Source organism: Sarcophilus harrisii, chromosome 2, assembly GCF_902635505.1.
Source record: "Sarcophilus harrisii chromosome 2, mSarHar1.11, whole genome shotgun sequence".
NCBI lineage: Eukaryota > Metazoa > Chordata > Mammalia > Dasyuromorphia > Dasyuridae > Sarcophilus > Sarcophilus harrisii.
The window spans coordinates 350,847,186-350,869,220 of record NC_045427.1 but is presented as its reverse complement, the minus strand read 5'-3'; the positions used below and the strand labels follow the sequence as shown (position 1 = coordinate 350,869,220).

At 34.0% G+C, this 22,035-nt stretch overlaps 1 protein-coding gene across 2 annotated transcripts in view; it reads right to left on the bottom strand.

Moving 5' to 3' along the window:
• Positions 1–10,163: 10,163 nt before the first annotated feature.
• SLC22A4 (solute carrier family 22 member 4) overlaps positions 10,164–22,035 on the bottom strand; it is an 83,467-nt gene continuing 71,595 nt past the window's right edge. Inside the window, exons 8-10 of one of the 2 annotated variants that reach the window (XM_012549800.3) lie at positions 18,288–18,470; positions 16,821–16,956; positions 10,164–12,988 (exon numbers count right to left, since the gene is read on the bottom strand). In XM_012549800.3, the coding sequence (XP_012405254.2) occupies positions 12,913–12,988; positions 16,821–16,956; positions 18,288–18,470 (395 nt within the window). In that variant the 3' untranslated portion in view covers positions 10,164–12,912. The remainder of the gene's footprint in view (positions 12,989–16,820; positions 16,957–18,287; positions 18,471–22,035) is intronic. The other variant, XM_023503829.2, reaches the window with a different exon arrangement.

The following is a 22,035-nucleotide window of genomic DNA, read 5'->3' as shown; positions in this document are numbered from 1 at the left end:
AGAAAATTCTATTAAATAAAATCATGTATAGTACGGTTTTATGCCCACGTGTGTGTCTGTGTTTGTGACGGTGGCCTTCTTTAGGGTAGGGTGAGAGGGAAAAAATAAAAAGTGCATAGTAGAGATCAAAAGAAAACTCAAGCACAGAAAAGCCGAGTAGCTTTGAAAACCATATGTAGTATTTATTACACAGTTTTGAAAAACAGCATGAAATGGAGATTCATGATTTTTTATTGAATCCTCTTTTTGTGTTACACACACGGGCATTTTTTTTTTTCTTTGAGTTCAAAATGAATAAAATAAAATGCTTTCTAAAAAAAAAGTTGTAAATGGAGGTTCATAAATTACTCTTCCCTCACCCTAAGAAAGGAGTGGCACTTGGAAAGTCTTATAAATCCTAAAATTATTTATATTTGGTTTTGAAATGAAAGCAGGTTACGCAAATCTATTGTGCTTCCTGAGCGCCGGGAGCTTCATTAAGAGGCCTACAACCCATTACTAGAAGGAAACAACCTATGATGAAAGTTACACATTTTTCATATCTGTTAGTGATGATCAGGTAGGAATTAGAATGTAAACTTCAACAACTTAAACTATTAGATAACATTAAACCAAGAAAAAAAAATTTTTTTGCTATGATATTGCTGACCTGTTAATAGAAAAAGCACCTTGTCATTTAGATGAAATCATAGGTAATAAAGAATATATTTTAGTTTTAACACCCAAACACAAAGATAAATCTCTTAGTATCACAATATTTATTGGGCACAAGGAAATATAGCCAGTTCCATAAAATGTGGGAAGTTACAAAGAAGTAAAGTTTTACCTCATCCAGCAAATTGACAAAGATGACAAAAGACAGGAATTTAATTTAGAAGGTGTCTGGAAAGGTATTGGTAGAATTATGAATTGATCTGACTTTTCAAGAAAGCAAGTTGCAATTATTCTAAAATTATAAAATATCAAGTACCATTTACTCCAGAGATTCCATTGCTAGATTTAATCCAACAGACAGAAAAGCCAATGTACACCAAAATATTTGTTGTATTACTCTTAGGTTAGCTTGGGGAATTCTTCAATTCAAAGATCCTAAAATTCTCAAGGGCAGTAATTCCTCCCATTTAGGTCCATTTAATTGACAATCAATAAATTAAGAAATAGGGTCAAAAGATAAAAATTTTAATTAACATTTATTAATGGATCCTTGCCAGTTGGATAAACAATGTTTGGAACAAAGGGAAGTACATCACTTTCCTTATTCAGGACAGTAAGTAATAAAAGGACAGAAGATCAGGTGATTTTGAAGAAATTTGTTAATCTTGGAGTTAGAATCTTAATCTCTTGGTATTAGGAGTTGTCAAAGATCAAAGTTTGTTCTACTAGTTTGTTTTCTTTGAAATTAATCTCTTCACAATTTCCTGGAGGGGCAGGAAATCTCTAAGGTAGGAGAGATTTTCTTCAACATAGAAATCATTACATCTCATCCCATCCTTCCTAGTTTGAGAGTCTCTTTTTACACAACCCTATAGCTCTGTTTCTTTTACTTCTAAGGTTATTGTTTCTGAGGAGATGTTTCCTCAAAATTTACAGATCACCTCCTCCACAGCAGCAAAGAATTGAAAATAGTATATATATATATATATATATATATATATATATATATACTATATATACAGATACTAGTACTTTGTGAAATGGCTAAACAGATTATGGTACATGAATATAATGGGATATTTCAGTGTTGAAAGAAAGGATGAATGTAATGAATACATTCCATCTCTTGAAGGGATATTTTCACTGGCTGTCCCCCATAATTGGAATGTAATTCCTTTTTATCTTTACCTCCTGGCTTCCTTCTGGTCCCAGATAAAATTTCACCTAATACAGGAAACCTTTCCTGATTGCCCTTAATTCTAGTGCCTTCTCCCATTGACTGTTTCTAATTTATCCCAAAAATAGCTTATTTGTACATAAGTCAGTTCTTGCTTTATGTAAATTCATTAAAAATTCCAAAAGAACCATATTTAAAAAAAAAAAAACCCAAACTAACCCTATGTTAATTTTAATGTTCCAAACTATAATCTCTCTCTCTGCTCACGCCCCTCATCTCAACTCTTCTTCCTCCCACGTGCCTCCCAAAGAAACAAAAAAAGCCCTTTCAAGACAGCCACTATGACTATGGCTGTTTAGGGCTTGGCTGGAGACTTTCAGAGCTGAAAAAGCTCTTTACCTGCCCTCATGCCAGGCCTCCAGTACTGTTCTGACCCCATGTAGTCCATCCTATCTGTGTCCCAGTCTTTTACTCCTTCACCCCTCTACACGCGTTCCTCCTCTCTATTTTGGCCAGGCACTATTTAGTCTGGCTCATCTGTGTGGTGGTCCTTTCCTCCATGGGCACTTCTTCCCTTTTCTCTCCCTTCTCCTCTCACCTCCCAAATCCTGGGCACATTTGCATTCTTTAAAAATTGCTTTATGTAGAGTTCTGCAGACAGGTTCATTTATGTAAAGTAAGAACTATCTCTGTTTGCATATTTTCAAACCATTTAGTTTATGAACTTCTTGAGATCTGGGATTGTCTTCTTATTTTTCTATATCCCCAGTTCTCACCACAATGCTTGATAATTACTGCAGGACTTACTGAATACTGAACAAATACAAAGTAAGCAGAACCAGGAAAAGAATATATGAAACAAGTTCACCACTGCAAATGGAAAAAAACAAAAAAACAAACAAACCACAAAACAATAAAACCTGAATACTATGAAATTATAATTACCAAACTTGGTCTCCCAGGAGTTATGAGAAGACATGTCCTCTTTTTCTCTTCTTTGTAAAGGTGGGGCATCATGGGTGTGGAATACTGAATACAAATCAAATTCTTTTTAATATCTCGGTTTGCTGAATTGTTGTTTTTTTCCCTTTTGTTTTCTTTAATAAAGGAAGGATCAGTAAAGTGAATAATATAAGTGATATTAAAAACAAAAGATATGAATAAAATTTATTTTTTAAAATGGTCTGATTAAAATCATTAGCATTACAAAAATGTCACTGATCATTACCTCTCTATTCCCTGTTTCTGTGCTCCCATTCTTTTAGAATTGGCTGATTATGCTTTTTACAATTATCTTCATAATTTCTCTATATATTGCCTTTATAAACAAAGCCTCTTCAGAGACTCTCTGCCAGAGAAGGATAGTCTTTAATAATAATATGTAATTTGTTCTCTGTGAAGTGTTTTGATATTTTCAAGTATGTGGGTTTTGCTTTTTTTTTACTTACACTTCAAGATGAAATTTCCATTCTATTCTCACTCAGAGCATCCTGAGAATGCAGATTGGAAGTCCTTTGCATATTAAATGATTTTCTTGAATTTCTGTGAGTAAAAATTCATCACTGAGTCTAATCTGATGATGAATTTACCTTGAATTTCTCATATCTGCTCTTTATTTTTCACTGGACTCAAAGACTCATAACCTCAAAAAGCTTTTCTGACTTGTACCAGCTAGAACTTTGGCTCTGCTTTTATATAGTCTTTGAGAACTCACTGTTACTTCTTAGTATCAGAACACATTTTTCATGGAAGATTACTTAACAATTCTGACAAAAACAAGATAAAGTGGATCTAAATTGGTGATTTGTGTCCTGGACCCCTTTGGCAGATTAATGACATCTGTGACTCCTTAAAAGCAGTTTGTTACCTACATTTATAATGGAAAAAAATGTTAAATTTCACTTAGTGCTTAATGAAAATAAAAGTGTAATTTTTTTTTCCACATCCAAATCCACATCCACAGATACCTTTGGACCTCAGATTAAGAAGTCCTTGGCTAGATTCTTTTTGTACAGCAAAATAACAGAACATGTATACTTATATTGTATTTAATTTATACTTTAAAATATTTAACATATATTGGTCAACCTGCCATCGGGGGAAGGGGATGGGGGGGAAAGAGGGGAAAAATTGGAACAAAAGGTTTGGCAATTGTCAGTGCTGTAAAATTACCCATTCATATAACTTGTAAATAAAAAGCTATTAAATAATATATATGTATATATAAAAGAACTACTTGGCTAGAAAGATATTTGAAATTTTGATTGGATTTGAGAAATTTTTCAAAGGTAATAAATATTTGATTAAAAGTTTTGTATCTTCATAGATGAGTAAGCATACTAAATGCTTCTTAGCCTGGGATCTGTAGATAGTTTTTAGGGGCTTCTGTGAACTTGGACACAAGTCCAAATAATATCTTTACTTTAACATTAGTATTCACTTTAAAAACATTATTCAGAAAAGGGTTTGCCAGTTTGCCAGACTGCCAAAGTAGGTCCATGACACAAAAAAGTTTAACAATTCCTAATTTAGACATTTGCCTAAAAGCATCAAACTGGCCCAAATGTTCTCAAAAAGTCTCTTCTTGCTCTGTGATTGTACCATTCTCCAATTAGGTTGATTCAATTCACAAATAGTTGAAAAAAGAATTTGTTGGGAGAGCTTTAAACTCTAGACCTTGTCCTGCTAATAATAAATTAGTTAAAGAGTTAACATGACTATTTTATCCTAATATAACCAGGAAGAAGGAAGGAAGCAAATTTGGAAGATCTGAGTCCAAAGTTCAAACTCAGTTATATGCATTTAAAAGTCTCTATCTACTGCAGCTTTTTTCTTTCTTTCTTTCTTCCTTCCTTCCTTCCTTCCTTCCTTCCTTCCTTCCTTCCTTCCTTCCTTCCTTCCTTCCTTCCTTCCTTCCTTCCTTCCTTCCTTCATTCCTTCTTTCCTTTCTTCCTTCCTTCCTTTCTTTTTCTTTCTTTCTTTCTTTCTTTCTTTCTTTCTTTCTTTCTTTCTTTCTTTCTTTCTTTCTTTCTTTCTTTCTTTCTTTCTTTCTTTGCCTTTCTTGTCATGTAATTGGATTTGCTAGGTTATTTGCTATTATAATACCTTATAATTATGTCTACAATAGGAACTTAGCAATTTTATTTTCTAGTTATAGTGTTTGTCAGGTCAGTTACTCAGTTGAGCTGGACATTAATTAAAATCAGAGTAGGGCTTGAAACATTTTGCAGACTTTAGTAAAATAAATCAAAGTTTGAGAAATATGGGATTAAAAATCAACAACACTTCAATTACTTGGAGCAGCTTAGAAAAACAGTCATCCTTAATTTTATGAGCATAAAGTCTATCATTTAAAATCACAATTTACCTTTAAGAGATAAGAACTTACTTTATAATTTTGACAAAATAATAATTAATTTTTGGGGGAAAGTTTAAGATTGTCAAGGGAAATAAAATTTTAAATGCTGTAATAAAGGTTTAATATAATCAGATGTTAAAGGCAGCTAGACAGCTTAGTAGATAGAGAGCTGGCCCTGCAATCAGGAAAACCTGAATTCATCTCTCTGGCACTACCTATGTGGCCTTGGACAAGATACTTATTTCCTTTGCCTTAATTCACTGGAGAAGTAAATGGCAAGCCCCTCTAGTATTTTTGTCAAGAAAAACCCCATGGCCCATGGGGTTATGAAGAATTGGAAAGGACTGAATGATTGAACAGCAACAAACATTACCAGATTTCGAAATATTTTACAGAACAGACATCATCAAAACAATTTGGCACTGGTTTAAAAAACAGAAAAGTAGATTAGAGAAAGAGGATAATTAAGTCCTATAAACAAATAAACTAAGAAACGGTGGTTGACAAACCCATTAAACTATTGAAAAGAGTAAAAGGGTAGAAGAAAAAAATAGATTTAGACTAATAGTTGTACCATATGCCATAATAAATTCCAAATGAATAAGCAACCTAAATGTAAAAGACCATATCATAAAATGAAATGAATGGAAAGAAATACCTGTAACATTTTTGATTAAGGAGAGAATTCACAATTGAACAAGAGATAGAAGTGATGGCTAAGGCAAAATAGATCATTTTAGTGACAGAAACCTAAAAAACCCCCAATGTCTCTTTTGATTAGGATCAATACAACTAGCATACAAATACATTTTTGAGTGAGAAGAAATTTTTGCATCAAATATTTTTAATAAAAGTCTGAAAGCCAAGATCTAACATAATTAAAGCAGACCAAGAGCCATTTCCTAATATTTTGTCAAAGATAATGAACAATTTGCCAGAAATAAATGTAAGAGATAAGGAATCATGTAAAGTATTCTAAACACTTTATTTCATTTCATATGCAGCAAATTCTCAAACATGTTAAAAGACAGAGGGCTATAGGAAATTGTTGTTGAGAAATATACACTGTTGTATTTTAAACTGGTCCAAGGCTTCTGGAAAAAATTCAGAATTATGTAAGAAAAATTACCAAATAGTCCATACACAATTTTTTGACCTTGTAATTCCACTACTGGGCATATACCTTAGACAGGTCAGTCACAGAAAGATTTCTCGTGTTCTACATATTCCATACAGATAGTCTTATTTTAAAATATGATTAAACTATTTATTATTCAAATACAAATATATCATTCAAAGTAAAGCTCTGATGTTTGAATAGAAGATAATAGTAGTTGAATAAGATGGAGGTGTGATTGTCAGTGATATGGCATATATGTGAACTACTAGACATCTGTTCACCAAGCAGGTGAAGTTAAAGGAGAGCTTTTACAAGTAAATGCTGCTTTGAGGCAGCATGTAAAGCAAGGAAGCTGAGTTGCAGTCATAGATTTAGGTAATACTGACTGAAACTATAAATTGAAGAGTTCCTCATCTACTCCCACTGTGAGAAAGATGACTAAAGATCATTTTAGTCACAATCATCAATGTAGTGCCATCATTTTATACCTGACAGACAAGGCCATATTCAAGCTAAAATCACAGTAGGAAAAACAGATTAATAAGAACACTCATTAGATTCCTGTTTATACTTTTCAATGAACTTTAAGCATGTTGTCTATTGTTATTACTAGCCTACCTCTCAATAGTATTTTCACCAAATATTCTTAGCAGCAGTCTCTGGAAACAAAGCAGTTGCCCATCTTTTGTGAAATGTTTGAAAAAATGTGGTATGTTAATGTAATGGATTATTGTTCTATAAGACATGATATAAAAATAAAGAATTCCAATGTACATGTTAAGAACTATATGAAGTGGTGAAAAGCAAAGAGCAAAGTGTGTGTGTGTGTGTGTGTGTGTGTGTGTGTGTGTGTGTGTATAGTTGTTGGTACTTCATTTTCAAAGAGGATGTATATATGTATGTGTATGGGCCATAATAGTCTAAATGAAAACAACACAAGACATTAGAACTCAGATTCAATTCAATGACCAATCTTGTCTTTAGAGGATCAACACAGATACATGCTTCCTTTTGTGAAGAATGTTATTCAATTGTTAAACTCTCTTTAGAAGAGTTTAATTGTCCTTTGTACAAGGGAGAATGGTGGTGGTAATGTATTAGGAAGTGACTGGTGAGAAAACAACAACAAAAACAGCAATAAAATGCTATTTTAAAGGAGGGTGTCTGAATTTTAAAGGACAGGATATCATTGAAATAATTATGATTTTGAACAATTGGGATTATCCCGTTAGAGTATCTCAGTGTTCTAAAATCAAAGATTAGTGTCTATAAACCAGGGGTTCTTAATCTGGTCAGTGAATTTTAAAAATATTTTTATGAGTGCATGTCAACATATTTGGCTTACTTTTTAATCCTTTGTATTTTATGTACTTAAAAACATTATTTTGAGAAAGAGTCCAGGCTGCTTAAGGAGTCCATGACAGAAAAAAAGATTAAGGAGTCCTGCTTTAGAATATAGCTTCAGGACATAGGAGAAGCTCAGTGTGTTGTTAGGCTTCTAAAGAAAGTGTGTGGGACAAGTGCTAGACCCCTTTCCCAAATTAACTAATTAGAGACATCTTCAGGTACAAAGAGAAAGCATTTATTTAGTCCTTGCAGGGAGAGGCCCAGACACACACCTGGGAGCCATCCATAGTTCCCGAAGCTGTTTCTTCTCTTGAGTGATTGTTTCTCTGATTGGGTGTCTCTTGTGTTTGTTTCTTTAATCATTTTATTGGATTTTGAGTTCTCTCAAACTAAAGACCTATTGAACAACTTTTTCAATTGGGCAAGTTACTCCTAGACTCCACAGATGATGAAGAATGGGGAAAAGAAAAGGAAATCTTATTTCTCTGTCCTCCTCCCAAGACTCTTCTCTACAAAGAACTTCTACCTCTACTTCCTAAATGAAATTATTGTCTAGGGTTCAGCTGTTTAAAGTCTGGCAAATGAGTAACTGTTTTGTTTTGTTTTGCTTTGGGTTCAATGAGGTGTCTTCTTTTAATTCCTTCATTACAAATGAATCATAGAGTAGCATTTTTATAACTAGTTTAATATATCATTAACAAAGATTATATCCCTATACTATTTGTTGGTTTTATAAACCAGAAGATTGAAATATGTCTGTTGGGCAATATCAGCTAGTAACAGAAGAATAGACTGGTCCTATTCCAGTCTGAAGTCTCATGCTGTCTAATGCTTTTGTAATTGATTTTAATGACCATGACTTCTGGCCTAGGTACAGAATCATCATCTCTTTTTTCTCCCCCATCTTTATCTTATTTCCATCACTTGTAATAATATGCTCACACATGATGAATCAATGAATCAATTAATAAATATTTACTCATATACTTTGAGGATACAAAAAAGACAAAAATATTTAGACAGCAAGGATTTGGTCTTCAGCATCTTTCAGAGATAGTGCCACGTAAAGATTGAGCAGGAACACAAACTTTCCAGTCTGATTTTTAAGTATATTGACTAGTCTACCTCAAATACAAACTTCTGCATCTTAATAGGAGTGCTAACTTAATCAGTTATCGGGAAGACAACAGGCAAACAATTTATATGTATGTATGCACATATACGTACATATATATTAAGTTTTTTTTCTGTTGGGATTACTTATTGGTCAGAAATAAGGTAGCATAACTTAGCAGTATTGTTATCTTGAATTATAAAGAACACTAATACATATATTAAGTTTTATATGGGATAAGTAGGAAATAATTAAAAGAGGAAAAGAATTGCAATTAATAGGAGTAAGTAAAGGCTTCTAGTAGAAAGTGTGACTTAAAAGAAGCCAGCTGGGTGGAAGAGAGCCAGAAAAAATCCCCAGAATACATTAAATGGTATAAAGATATGAAATAAGCACACAGTGGATGGAAAGGGTGGTACAGGTCACTTGGAAAATGGCTCACTTTCCCATAATATATTGAAATCAAAATACATATCCAGGAAAAAAAATAAAGCAAGAGTTGCTAGGAGGAAGAACTATGAAGAAGATGGAAATATAGTTATTATCTCTTCTGTAGAAAGGGAAGTGTAACATTCCTCATTATCTGGAAATTCTGTGTAAAATGTTTTGGCTCTCCCTTTATTTTGGAGAAGTCTGAATTATTATGATATTAAAAGATTAAAATATGTTGATATTATATAATGCTACACATATATCATTTCTGAGTTTCTAAACTTTTTCTGTATTGTTTGCTGGCCTTAATGTGTTATTTGCATCTTCTGCAAAGTTCCCCCAAAATTCCCATTTAATTCTTATGCCAAGCCATGATATATTTAAACTATGATGGGGAAAGTCTAAATTTGGAATAGATAATAGTTTTCTAGGGTTGGAAGCAGTAAGAAAAGCCATGAGCTGGCAACAAGAATTGGATGCAACAAGGTTGCAGATTTATCTGGACAAACCCTAGGACTTATACCTATTCTATACCTTTGTGCTTGGAACTTCAATGCTTGACATCACAAGTATTTGCAGAGATTATGACTTCCTGAGAAAGAATTACTGTGAATTCCTCAAGTACTTCTAGAACATCATTTTAATAAATATTTTCTCTCTAGTAGACTTCTTTTACACAGTTACCTAAACCGTAATTTGCTTTATAGTTACTAAGTATAATATGAAGAACTTGGAAATATACTAAAAATATCATAGAAATAAAATATACCATATTGACCTTTTCACTTTAAGGCAGAAACAATGTTTAAAGTAAAAAAATTTGACAGTTTAAAAACCTTGATATATCACCCTTGAACTTGTATTTACAGGGATTGGGTGAGGGGAGGGTTGTGCCTCCACCTAGGGGAAAGAGCAGTAAAAGTTTAATAAAATTTAAATAAATAAGTAATCAGGCAATAGAAATAGAAACATTTTACTCTTTACTAATTTGTAATATCAAATGTTCAAATACAAAGCAACAGATGTTTCCAAAGAAAGCAAAAGATGGTTATAATGAAATAAAATAATTTCTTAGTGATGTCTGTCCTTGGAATCAAACGATGGTTTGAATCCCAGTTGCGCCAACAGTGCATTGCAGTAGATATTATTGGCCTTAGAATCAGGTTTTAATCCCATTTTAGATACTCATTAGCTATGTGGACTTTGGTAAATCACTTCACCTCTCTAGACCTCAGTTTACCCATTTGTAGAATGGGAGAGGGGAAGGTTGTACTAGATAAACTGTAGGGTCTCTTTTAGCCTTTAGCTGTGTGACTGGGCAAGTCACAACTCTTTGTCTCAGTATCTTCATCTGTAAAATGAAGGGACTGGATCAGGTAATCCCTAGGTCCCTTCCTGCTAGAATATTTATAATCTTTGAAGAATACAGGAAAGTTTAAGGCATTTATTTATATATATATATATATATATATATATATATATATATATATATATAGTACCATCTTGAAATCATTAACAGTTTAAAATTCAAGTCATTGTTAACTAGGGAATACATTATGACCTTTCCAAAAATTCTTCTCAGTCCCACTTCATATTTTTGATCATATATAATTTTCAGGGAGCAAATCATAATTTAAAAAAACACTAAGTGAAACAGTATCATAGGGATGTTACCAAATAAATTCTTTGCTATTTGACAGTTATTATATATACAATACATCCCTATCAAATGTACTTAGTAAATGCTTGAGCTTTCAGGCCCAGAAGAGACAGATTTTTTTGTCCTAGAATATATGAGACTAAATGATAAAATAAGTGAGTGAAAATAGGGAGAGAACCCCCACAATACCAAACATTTAAAAATGCTTATCGGAATTTTTTGCTCCATAAGGGCCATGAGATTTATAAAATAATATGTTTAAAATTACATTTGTAATATTGTGCAATAGGTTCAGTGCATCAATGCTTCTCTCTCTATATATATATATGCATTTATATGCATATCTAACAAACAATAGCACCCTCTGACAAGTTCTCTTTTAAGAAGGCTAATTGATATTAGTGTCAAAGATTTTGAGATGAGCATATTTAAATGATGAAAAAAAAACTTGTTTAGATGCCAAGCCAAAAGTTTCTTTGAAAAGCACTTAGATCTGGAAAGTTTCCTTGACAGGGACAATTCTTTTCAAGAGCCACTGAAGATATATCAAAAAACTAGTTACCAACAGTGGTTTTTTTAACATAGAAATTTTTCTGTCAAAGAAAATTCTTTTCAGGAACCACAGAAAACATAAGGAAAAAAAACTTGTGGTCATTAGTGGTTTACTTCATATACTCTATAATATCACAAATTGTGGGGATTAAGATGAATCAGCTTATTGCAATGATGCTTCAAGTGTTTTTCTATTTTTCTTCAGAAAAAAGCATTTTAAAGAGGAATGTATATAGACAATACTTAGATAACCAGAATTTGTTCAGAGACAGTGTCATGTAAAGATTGAGCAGGAACATTAACATTTCCAGTCTGATTTTTAAGTGTGTAGGCTAGCCTACATTAAACACAAATTTTTGCATCTTAACAGGAGTGTTAATTTAGTCAATTTACCCTAAATCATGATGCCTGTCACTGACAATATACAATGGGAAAGATGGGGGCACATCTGAACAGTAGTGCTCAGAAACAGAGAACCTATTTCTGGAAAAGAGATGTTTTTAATGATTTTTTAAAAACCCAAAACCTATTCTACCAGATTCCATTTTAAAGCATGCTTAGGTCAGATTATTGTCACAAACAAATGAATACTAGTGTGGCAATATCCATGTCAATAAGATGACTTGGTAGCGCACTTTTATTTTAAACTTTTCCTAACATACAATAGAAATATCTGATTTGTAAACAAGTCTAGTACAACAGAATAATTCTCATATTCAAAAGGAATACTGAAAAATTTGGAGTTTTCATGAGGATACTTTGCATGAGGATGCTGGTACTGGGGCCAAAGAATATCCTTCTAGCTCTATTGTGGGGGTGATGGCAGATGGGTCTCTTTGACCAGCTTCTTTACCTCTACAATTTACCTTTACAATCATAAAGACTTTTGCCATTAGTCTATCTTAAGAGGGGTATCTGGGAAGCAGAGTTAATGTTTTAAAAAATATCTTCAAATATTAGGATAAAAATTTTTTACATTAGTATACATCAAACATTGGGGGTAGGAATATTACAAAATTATATCTATCTTACAGAGAATGCCAAATATTTTTGCTTCAGAAATGACTCCATTGGGAATTAAGCTTTGACTGAAAAAAATAAATAAAACCCCAAATATCTCTCAGTACCCAAAACTATAGCCTTGCCTTTAACTTCTAAGATAGGAATGCAAAACATTTCTGATGTGAGTGGTATTTGTATGTCTAAAAATAAGTGAGACACCCTGAGCATTTCATTTCTTGGTTATCATGTCCTCAAAAAGCATTGTGGACCTCCTTCACAGACATAAATAAAGTCATTGCATTTGAGAACTCTATGGAAACATATTTTGATTCTGGTTGACAAGACAAGGCATCAGAAATAGCAGCACCTTAGTTTATCACATGGCAAATATGGGATGCTCTTTGTGTTTTCCATCAGGTAATTCTTTCTGTCAGAATATGCTTTGGTTTCTCCTCAGTCTCAGAGATCTCCATTTACTAAATGTCACAGAAGTTGGTCAGAACGCAGTTATGAGAACCTTAGGAGTCTCCTCTCTTCCAGTGGAGTTCCTCGGTTTTTTCCTGGATCTGAAACTGGAAAATACATTTCTGCTTAGTTGTTTAGTTAAACAACTAATTAAAAAAAATTAAAACCATTTAGTAATTTCCCTCTTGTCCCAAATATTTCACAAGCCACACAAACAGAATTTTAGAGACAGAAGAGACTTCGGAGATTATTTCATCTAGTCCCACAACCTATTCAAGGATCCCCTTTGTCATCACAATCCCCCAATTCACCACTTAGTGTCCAATCTGGTGGTGATAAGTCCCTTTGTGTGTAGCTGAATTGCATATTGATTTAACATTTATCAGTTGGTAAAGACATTTTCACTCCTTTTCTTTTTCCTTCTCTGAATTACAATGTGCATATAATTGGGATAATATATATACTATTGAGTCTCTGAGTAAATAAGTACATGTGATGAATTCACTAAAGACAAACCAGGAAAAATAGAAAGATTGAAAAATAGTCTTTAGTACCATGCTGTCCCTTTCTGCTTCTGTAGTGGTTTATTATGAATTCACCTATACTTATATTTTTATCTTAAGAGGCAATTAGGATTAAGTGACTTGCCCAGGGTCATATAGCTAGGAAGTGCCAAGTGTCTAAGGTTGGATTTGCACTCAGGTCTTCCTGATTCCAGGGCTAGTGCTCTATCCATTGTGCCATCTAGCTGCTCTCATCAGTACTTTTAAATAAATTTGTATTATGTCAATCATAATAGCACTAATACATTTGAAAAATAATAATATACATGCTTGATTCATAGCATTTATTCAATCTAAAAGACCATGTTTGCTTATTTATTTCAATGAGTCATTTCATGAGATAGAGGCATAGATGGGGATAGAGACAATGAATAAAAATGTCTGGAGGTGAGATATGGAATGTTACATTTAGGAATAGCAAGGAAGCCATTGTCCCTGGGAGTAATGTGTAAGACTGGAATGGTGTGTGTGTGTGTGTGTGTGTGTGTGTGTGTGTGTGTGTGAGGGAATGATGTATTGTCCACTATTAATATCGGGAAGAGATGAAACTAAACTTGCCAAAGGTATGGCACAAGAATGCAATGATCCAGTTGGATCTTTAAAAAAGATGTTCATAGAAGATGGAAGTCAGGACAGAAAAGGCAAAAACAAAAACATGACATGGTAATATTGGAATAGTATTAAGAGCTCAAAAGCTTCTAGAAAATTGAGGTCATCAAATTAATGCTAAGAAAAATAAAATAGACTTTTTCAAATATATTGGAGAAAAAGATGTTTCCCAAAGAAAAGACTTTTGCAGTGGATGGAATGAGGATAATGATTGATAGAAAGAAATCAGAGCTATTCCATTGTTTAGGAAAAAAACTGTGAAGATCAAAAAATGCTTAATAGAAGTTAAAAATCAATACAAACAAGGAGATTGTGAATTTTTATGAGTCTGTGAATTGTATCTGACCTGTGAGGGATATGTTAGAAGCACTGGAAGGAAATTGTAGGCTTAGTTGTAGGCTTTATATACTGAAAAACTATAATAATGATAGTTATTCAAAAGTGGAATGGACCACCTCAGGAAGCAGTGATTTCATTCTCTTTAGGTATCTTCTTCTTCTTTTTCTTTTTCTTCTTCTTCATCCTTTTTTCTTCTTTCTTCTTCTTCAGAGGAAAAAAGTGGAGGGAGGGAGGGTATATTCAAATATGTTGCAAAGATGTCAACAGTATTCATTAATAAATTAAGTTTGGGTGATGAGAGACAATGAAGCATTAAAAAGGACACCTAGTGAGTCTGAGTCACTAGGAGAAGGGTAGTGCCTTTGATAGTAATAGGAAAGTTTGGAAAGAGAAGAGTTTTTAGAGAAAGACAATGAATTCAGTTTTAACCATGTTGAGTTTAAGTTGTCTGCAAAAAGCAGTCCAGTGTCTGATAATTTGGATTTTGAGACTGGAAATTAAGGAGAGACTGAGTTAGGACTGAATAAGTAGAACCGAGAATCATCAGTATATAGTGAAATCCATGGGAACTGATGAGATCATCAAGTGAAGCACTTCAGAAGGAAAAGAGAAGGGTATGCAGGACAGAGACCTGTGGGACACCTGTGGTTAGTGGGCTTAATCTAGATCATGATCCAGCAAAGGAGATTAAGAAGGAGTGGTCTGATAGGTAGGACCATCAGCAGAGAGTAATATCTCAAAAAACCTATTAAGAAGGAAGTATCAAAGAGAAGAGACGACTGACTGACAATGCTGAAAGCTACAGAGAGTTCAAGAAGAATGAAAATTGAGAAAAATGTCATTAGATAAATAGAGATCACTGGTAGCTTTCCAATTCTGAGAGTCTTCTATTAGAAAAATCAAAGTTGTGACTGACCCAGTGAACAATGGATCACCTGTGGATATGATTAGGCCACCTAGCATGACTTGCAAAAAAGATGTAGAATGCATTCTACTTTTACATTGGATGAAAAAGGAAACAGGACATGTCATGTACTAAAACACTGCATGGAATAATGGAAAGGAATCAGAAAGGATCCACATTTGAATTCTGATTTTTACACTTTGTTTAATTACGGGAAAGTCACAACCTCTCTGAGCCTCAATTAAATAAAAAAGAGGAGACTAATATTTGTAAAATTTACCAGAGCGGGCCCTTAGTAAACACTGAGCCCATATGGCTCAGTAGATAGAATGCTGGGCCTGACGTCAGGAAAACCCAAGTTCAAATGCAGCCTGACATTTACTAGCTATATGATGCTGAACAAGTCATTTAACATCTGTTTGTCTCAATTTACAGGAGACTTAAATGGCAAACCGCTCTAGTATCTTTGCCAAGAAAACCCTAGGATGATAGTGACATGTTATGGTCCACTGGGTCATGAAGAGTTGGACATGACTGAACAAGAAACATTTACTAAGCACTTATAATAGGCCAGGCATTGTGCTATTTGATTGAGATAAATGATGGAGAATGCTACAGCCAGTCAATGAAACAATTTCCTCCACCTCCATTTAGTCCTTGATAACATTATCAGGAGAAAAATACAAGAATGTTCCCATATGATAAAGATATCAAATTTCAATTCTTTCTGTTATTATTATCAACAAATGTGAGACCACAAACAGATGGAAGCTCAAGGGTTACACTGACAGTCTGAGAATAGACAAACATTTTAAGGAATATTTCCAGTGAATTAGGTAGATTCTCAATGAAGGATTGGTGAAAGGACATAGGGCGGAATTTCACAGGATGAGAAGAGATTGATGGGTCTAAATGGGCATTTAAAGAAAAATTGTCCAGATAATGAGATCCCTTTAGGTATTGAGATATGTGTTCAATTACAATGATGTATTATGCAGTTTTGTGTAATACACACAAATTTATTAACACATAATTTTTGCCAACACGTGATTTTGTTAATGCACAATTTTGTTAACAAACCTTTATTTTTCAAACCTCTTTATCATTTATGAATAAGAACCATCTGAATAAAAGTTAAGATGGTATGCTATAGTAGATAGAGAGATAGCCCTGGGTCAGGAAGACTCGGGTTCTAATTCTGTTTCTGATACCCACTAACTATGGGGATCATGTAAATGGCTTAACTTCTCAGTGTCCCAAACAACTCTGTAGGACCATAATTATAAGGATTGGGAGCTGCTCCTCTGCATCAGTGATCCAACATTAATGAAATCATAGACCTGGAATCTCTTCTCTCACCCCCTGACCATGCCAGACATTTTAAGAAAGGAAGAATGAAAAACATAAAAAAGGGTTTGCTTAGTGGCAATAAGTTATTACTTAATGATTTTTTCTTTAAACACTTTTGAATGATAATATCAGCTTCACTTTGACTTTAGCAGAGACTGGATCAAATTTACCTACCCTTTTACCTTCTGCATCTGTTCAAAGGTTTCTGGTAGTGCCATTCCAAGGCTTTCTGGGAAAAGCAGGGTAACAATGCCAATAAGCACTGTTAGGCTGCCCATAAGAACATAGGGCAGGATTTTGTCATAAGCACCTAGAAGAAAATGAGAATCATAGAATCAGATATTTAATGTTGGAAAGAATCTTAAAGGCCTACCCTACCCATGCAGGAACTTTTCTATAACTCCTAATTCAGCTTGGTCAGAGGAGATTGCTTGTAATAAGGACTCCATGGATGCTACATGTGAAGATTTCTTTGCTTCTTAGCAGAATTTGAAGCTAGGGTTTTAGATTTGAAATTCTTCAAAGGCCAGAAAAAACATATGAAATGTCAGTTTCTTGTTGGCAGCCTCAGTGGAACCTCTGGACTTCCACAATCATTTACTTGCTTAATTTTGCATTCCCTTGGGAGCTTCCATGTAAGTTAGCACTCAGTCATCCATGTGAAACAGATTGTTCTTTTAGTGGAGGAATTGAGCTAATTCAGCCCCCACACCCCATTTATTGAAACAAGGTGGGTGAATTTTTTTTTGTTCAGTCATTTTAGTCCTGCCTAACTCTTCATGATCCCATTTGAGGTTGACAAATATATTAGAATGGTTTGACATTTCCTTCTTCAGCCCATTTTTTAATAGATTAGGAATTGAGACAAACTGAGGGTCAAGTGATTTGTCCAAGATCATATATAACTAGTAAATGTCTGAGACAAGATTTGAACTCAGGAAGATGAGACCTAGTACTCTATTTACTGTGCCACTTGGCTGCTTCCTAGGAAAACTTAAGAGTAAAGGAAAGTGATTGACAGTATTGCTAAAATTAATAGACATTGTAAATGGAGTAAGACTTTGAGAATCCAATATCTAATATTGTTCAGAAAAAATCAACCTTAAAGTAAAGGAAATAAAATTTAAATAGGGAACCTGAGATACATGAAAAGTCAAAAAACCTCATGGAAATGTATTTTTTTCTTTTGTTGGATACATATAGGACTATGGAAGAGTCTTGCATACAGTTTCACATGAAGTCATGGTGTCAGTTTGTTTTAGGTAACTAATTTGTTACCGGGAAGGCTTAATGGGGAATGGTCTCTAGTAATAACTATAATATAAAAATGAAGGCATTGATTGAAAATACATAATAAAACACACCTCCTCCCTCATGACAGTGAGGTAGGGGAGTAATGAGGGTAGAATGTTGTATATACATGTTTTTGCTTTAATTGTTTTCCTTTGATATGAGATGTTTCAGACTAGAAGGGAAAGGTGGGTGTCTCCAGAAATTATTACTACAAAAACAGAAGTCATCAATAAAAACATTTTTTAAAGTTATCAAAATAGAAAAAATCTTTGGAGATTAAGCATTTTGAAGTTTTAATGTACATATCTGAATTTTTCTTGATTTAGAAAGAATGAGTAAAAAGCTCACCAAGATAAACGAAGTAAGGAGCAATGATACTTCCCACTCTGGAGGACATGGAAGTAGCACCCACAGCCATGTTTCTGACAAGGGTTGGGTAGAGTTCAGCTGTGAAGACGTAGAGCATTGAGAATGCAGAGGTGATTCCAAACTTTCCTAGCATCACTAAGGAAGTGGACAGGAAATAGTATTCTAGAAAATGAATACAATAAGACTATGAGTTTTAGAAGTAATTGTCTAACCCCAATTTTCTTTCCTTTCTGTTTTGATGCTGTTTTGTATATTTTCTATTAATTAAATAAACCTTTTGCCTGGAAAGCTGGTTGCTATTTTCCATCATACTGAAAAACAACAAGTTTCTCAAGAAACTTTTGGGTCACCCTTTATACAGAGGAGTCTTCTTCTGATGTTACCTATCACTGGCATCACTATCAGATATGGCAAAGGAAGATTGCTTTGTACTTTGTACTACTCTAATCCTAGATCCCTTATGATTTAGTTGACCTTTGTACGGCTTCTGTATATTTGTCACAAATAGTTCCTGGCTAAGTCACTAGTGAGTTAATGTAGTTAAACAAATAACAACTCCCAAAGAGAAGGGCCTTTCCTTTCTCTGCTGGTTTTAAAAATGGAAGTATAGACCGTATTTATCACATCACTCTTTAAAGTCTTAATATTTTAATGCTGTGGTCAACTGTATGACATGAAATAAAAACTGAACGGATAAATACGCTTACCAATGAAATTTGTTTTATTTGTTATTTAGCTCTGTGAAGGTCTCACTTACCCAGAAAATCACTGAACCTAGGCCAGGAACTGTATGCTCTATTATCTCTCACAATTAAGGTTATACCATTGTTATAATTACTAGCATTTATCTAATGCTTTAAGTTTTACAAAGTGCTTTATATAAGGTTATATCATTTTGTTCCCAAAACAATCCTGGGAGATGTTATTATTATTATCCCGATTTTATACATGAGGAAACCAACATAGATTAAATAACTTGCCCAGCTAACAAGTATCTGACTCAAGATTTGAATTCAGATCTTTCTCCCTTCAAGTCCAATGCACTCTCCCATGCATTACCTATTTCTTTTATTACTTCTTGATAAAACCATGTCCCAGTTCATGAGATTAAAACTACTGATGCTTATTTAGACTTACTTAGCTTTTTTCATACTTGGTATTTCATACTTGGTATTGCCCTATGGCTAGCAATATCTATCTTCTGTTTCTCTACTCCATGGGATTCAGAATTGCAATCTTCAGTCTGCAAGTCCCCCTTTCCCTGTTCTTTCTCCTTATATTCTCATTATTATCCCAGACCTCTTCCTCTAAATTCTTATTTTCTCCTTTGTTCTTTTCTTCTACTGGATCATTTGATGTTCCCACTTTATCATTAACAAATTTCTCCTTAATCATGGATGTCTTTCCTTCACATACTTTTTGGGAGAGTATCTGGACTGTGAGAGCCCTTGGGAAGCTGAGGCACCCGAGTTGTGGAGACTCACTAATCCTGTAGAGATGGGAGCGTCTGGATCCCAAGTATATCTAAAAAGAGCACTAGCATTTTAGCCAACAAGTACTAATACTATGTGGGTGGAAGGGCTCTCAAACATGACCAAAAAGGGATCCAATTGGTATTGATAAATTCTGTATAGTGCTAACCATAAAGGGCTCTGGGCCGAAGCTCATGAATCTGATGGCAAACTCATTGAATAGAGTGACTTTTTATTTTTGTCTTTGAATCTTTAATGTCTGGCACAGTGACTCACATATGATGGGTACTCAATAAATTGTGATTCAATTGTGATGCTCATAGAAATCTAGTTTTCTCCTTAAGAAACTATGTCTCTTGCTGCTCTCTGCAGTACTGGTTCATATTTCTCTCCTACTCAACAATATCAAGAGGATGATTCATCATACTTCTTGTTCTCCATTGCCACTTTGAGGCCTTCTTTCTGCCACCATCCTCAGCCATCTCTTCATATTATAAATTTCCTCCAGCTGTCTATATCACATTGTGCAGATATTGCTGTTATCTCTTTAACTCCAGATAAGCTTCCTTCCTTTCTCAATGGTTTTATTCTCTAGCTCCAGTGATCTACCTTTATCCCTAATCATTTCAGTATTCATATTGAAGTCTTTTTGAATGATCTAGCATCCCAGTTTCATATCTTTATCTCTTATGACCCTGGTATTCTCTCTACCTCAGCCAGCAAGAGGATATGGTTATAAAGATGGCTATTTGGATGGAGACATAGACCAGCTCCAACATACCTACTCCAGTAAGAATCTAAAATTTGCACTAAACTGAACAATCATTAAGAAATCAAATGAGAAACTATAGCAGAGAGAGAGAGAGAGAGAGAGAGAGAGAGAGAGAGAGAGAGGGAGAGAGACAAAGATGGAAAAATACAGAGAAAGAAACAGATGTACACAGAGAGAAAAAGAGTCAGACAGACAGATACACAGAGAGACAGAGGCAGAAACAGAGACAGACTGACAGACAGATGGAGAGAAAGATAGATGGACAAAAACAGAGAGTTCCTTAGGGAATGGCCAAAAAAATGGAAGCCCACTGGCAACAGGAAAAGGGAGGCCAACAAAGTCAGTATGAGTGCAAAACAGGCAATAAGCCAATATCATCCCAGTACAGAAACATGAGATTAGCAAGGCTCTTTGTGCAGAGGCAAAAAGAGTAGAGGACTCCCCCAAGAAAGCCTGAGGGTAAGGACCTTGGAAGGCCTGACCAGTGGCATGGAAACATTCAGATTAGGACATCCCAGACCTTTGGGCTCCAATGTCCCTAGCATCTATCTTGACACATTAAAGAAGACCCAGTATTTTGAACTTCAAAAATCCAGGGAGGCCTAACTGTGGGATGTAGAGGTCAACATAAGAACTCAAATGACAGCAAAATCAAACAGGACCACTTACCATATACAAATACACACCAGGAGTCATAACCTGGCCCTAGTACAAAGCCCCATTTTAGGAATTAAAAGCTGGAGAGGTAAGACTGACTACAATTAAAAATTTTAAATTATATATTAGTAATATTTATAATTATAGATTTGTGAATTTCCCCCAACAAGAAGTAAATAAGAGGAATATCTGCAGAAATCCAAAGAAAAAAATGGATTTCCCATTAGGACTATGTGGATATTTAGAAGAAACAAATGATACATATATATGTAGGTATATATATATGTATGTGTATGTGTATATACCCATATATATATATATATATATGCATGTATGTATATATTTTGGAGAAAAGAATTGGAAGGAGAAAAATTAGTTTGGAAACTTTGTCTAAGTAATGACTGACAACTAGATTATGCTGACTAGAAATCAATGATTCCATAAGACAGCAAGAAATATCAGAACAAAATCAGAAGATTAAAAAAATGAATGAAATGTAAGATATCTGTTATAAACAATAGACCTAAAAATAGTGAAAATAATTTGAGAATCATCCAATTCCCTGAAAAGCATGATTCCCCACACTTATCACAAAAGCCTTGAACATTATATTTCAAGAAATCACAAATGAAAACTATCTAGATCTATTAGAACTAGAAGGCAAAATAAAAATAGAAAGAATTTACCTTTATCACCTCCTGAAAGGAACCCTCAAAAAAAAACTAGTAGAAATGTCATAGCTCAAATCCTAATCTTCCTCATCAAAATAAAAAAATACATATATACAGTAAGCATTAAGAAACAGTTTACTAAGTTACTAAGGGAA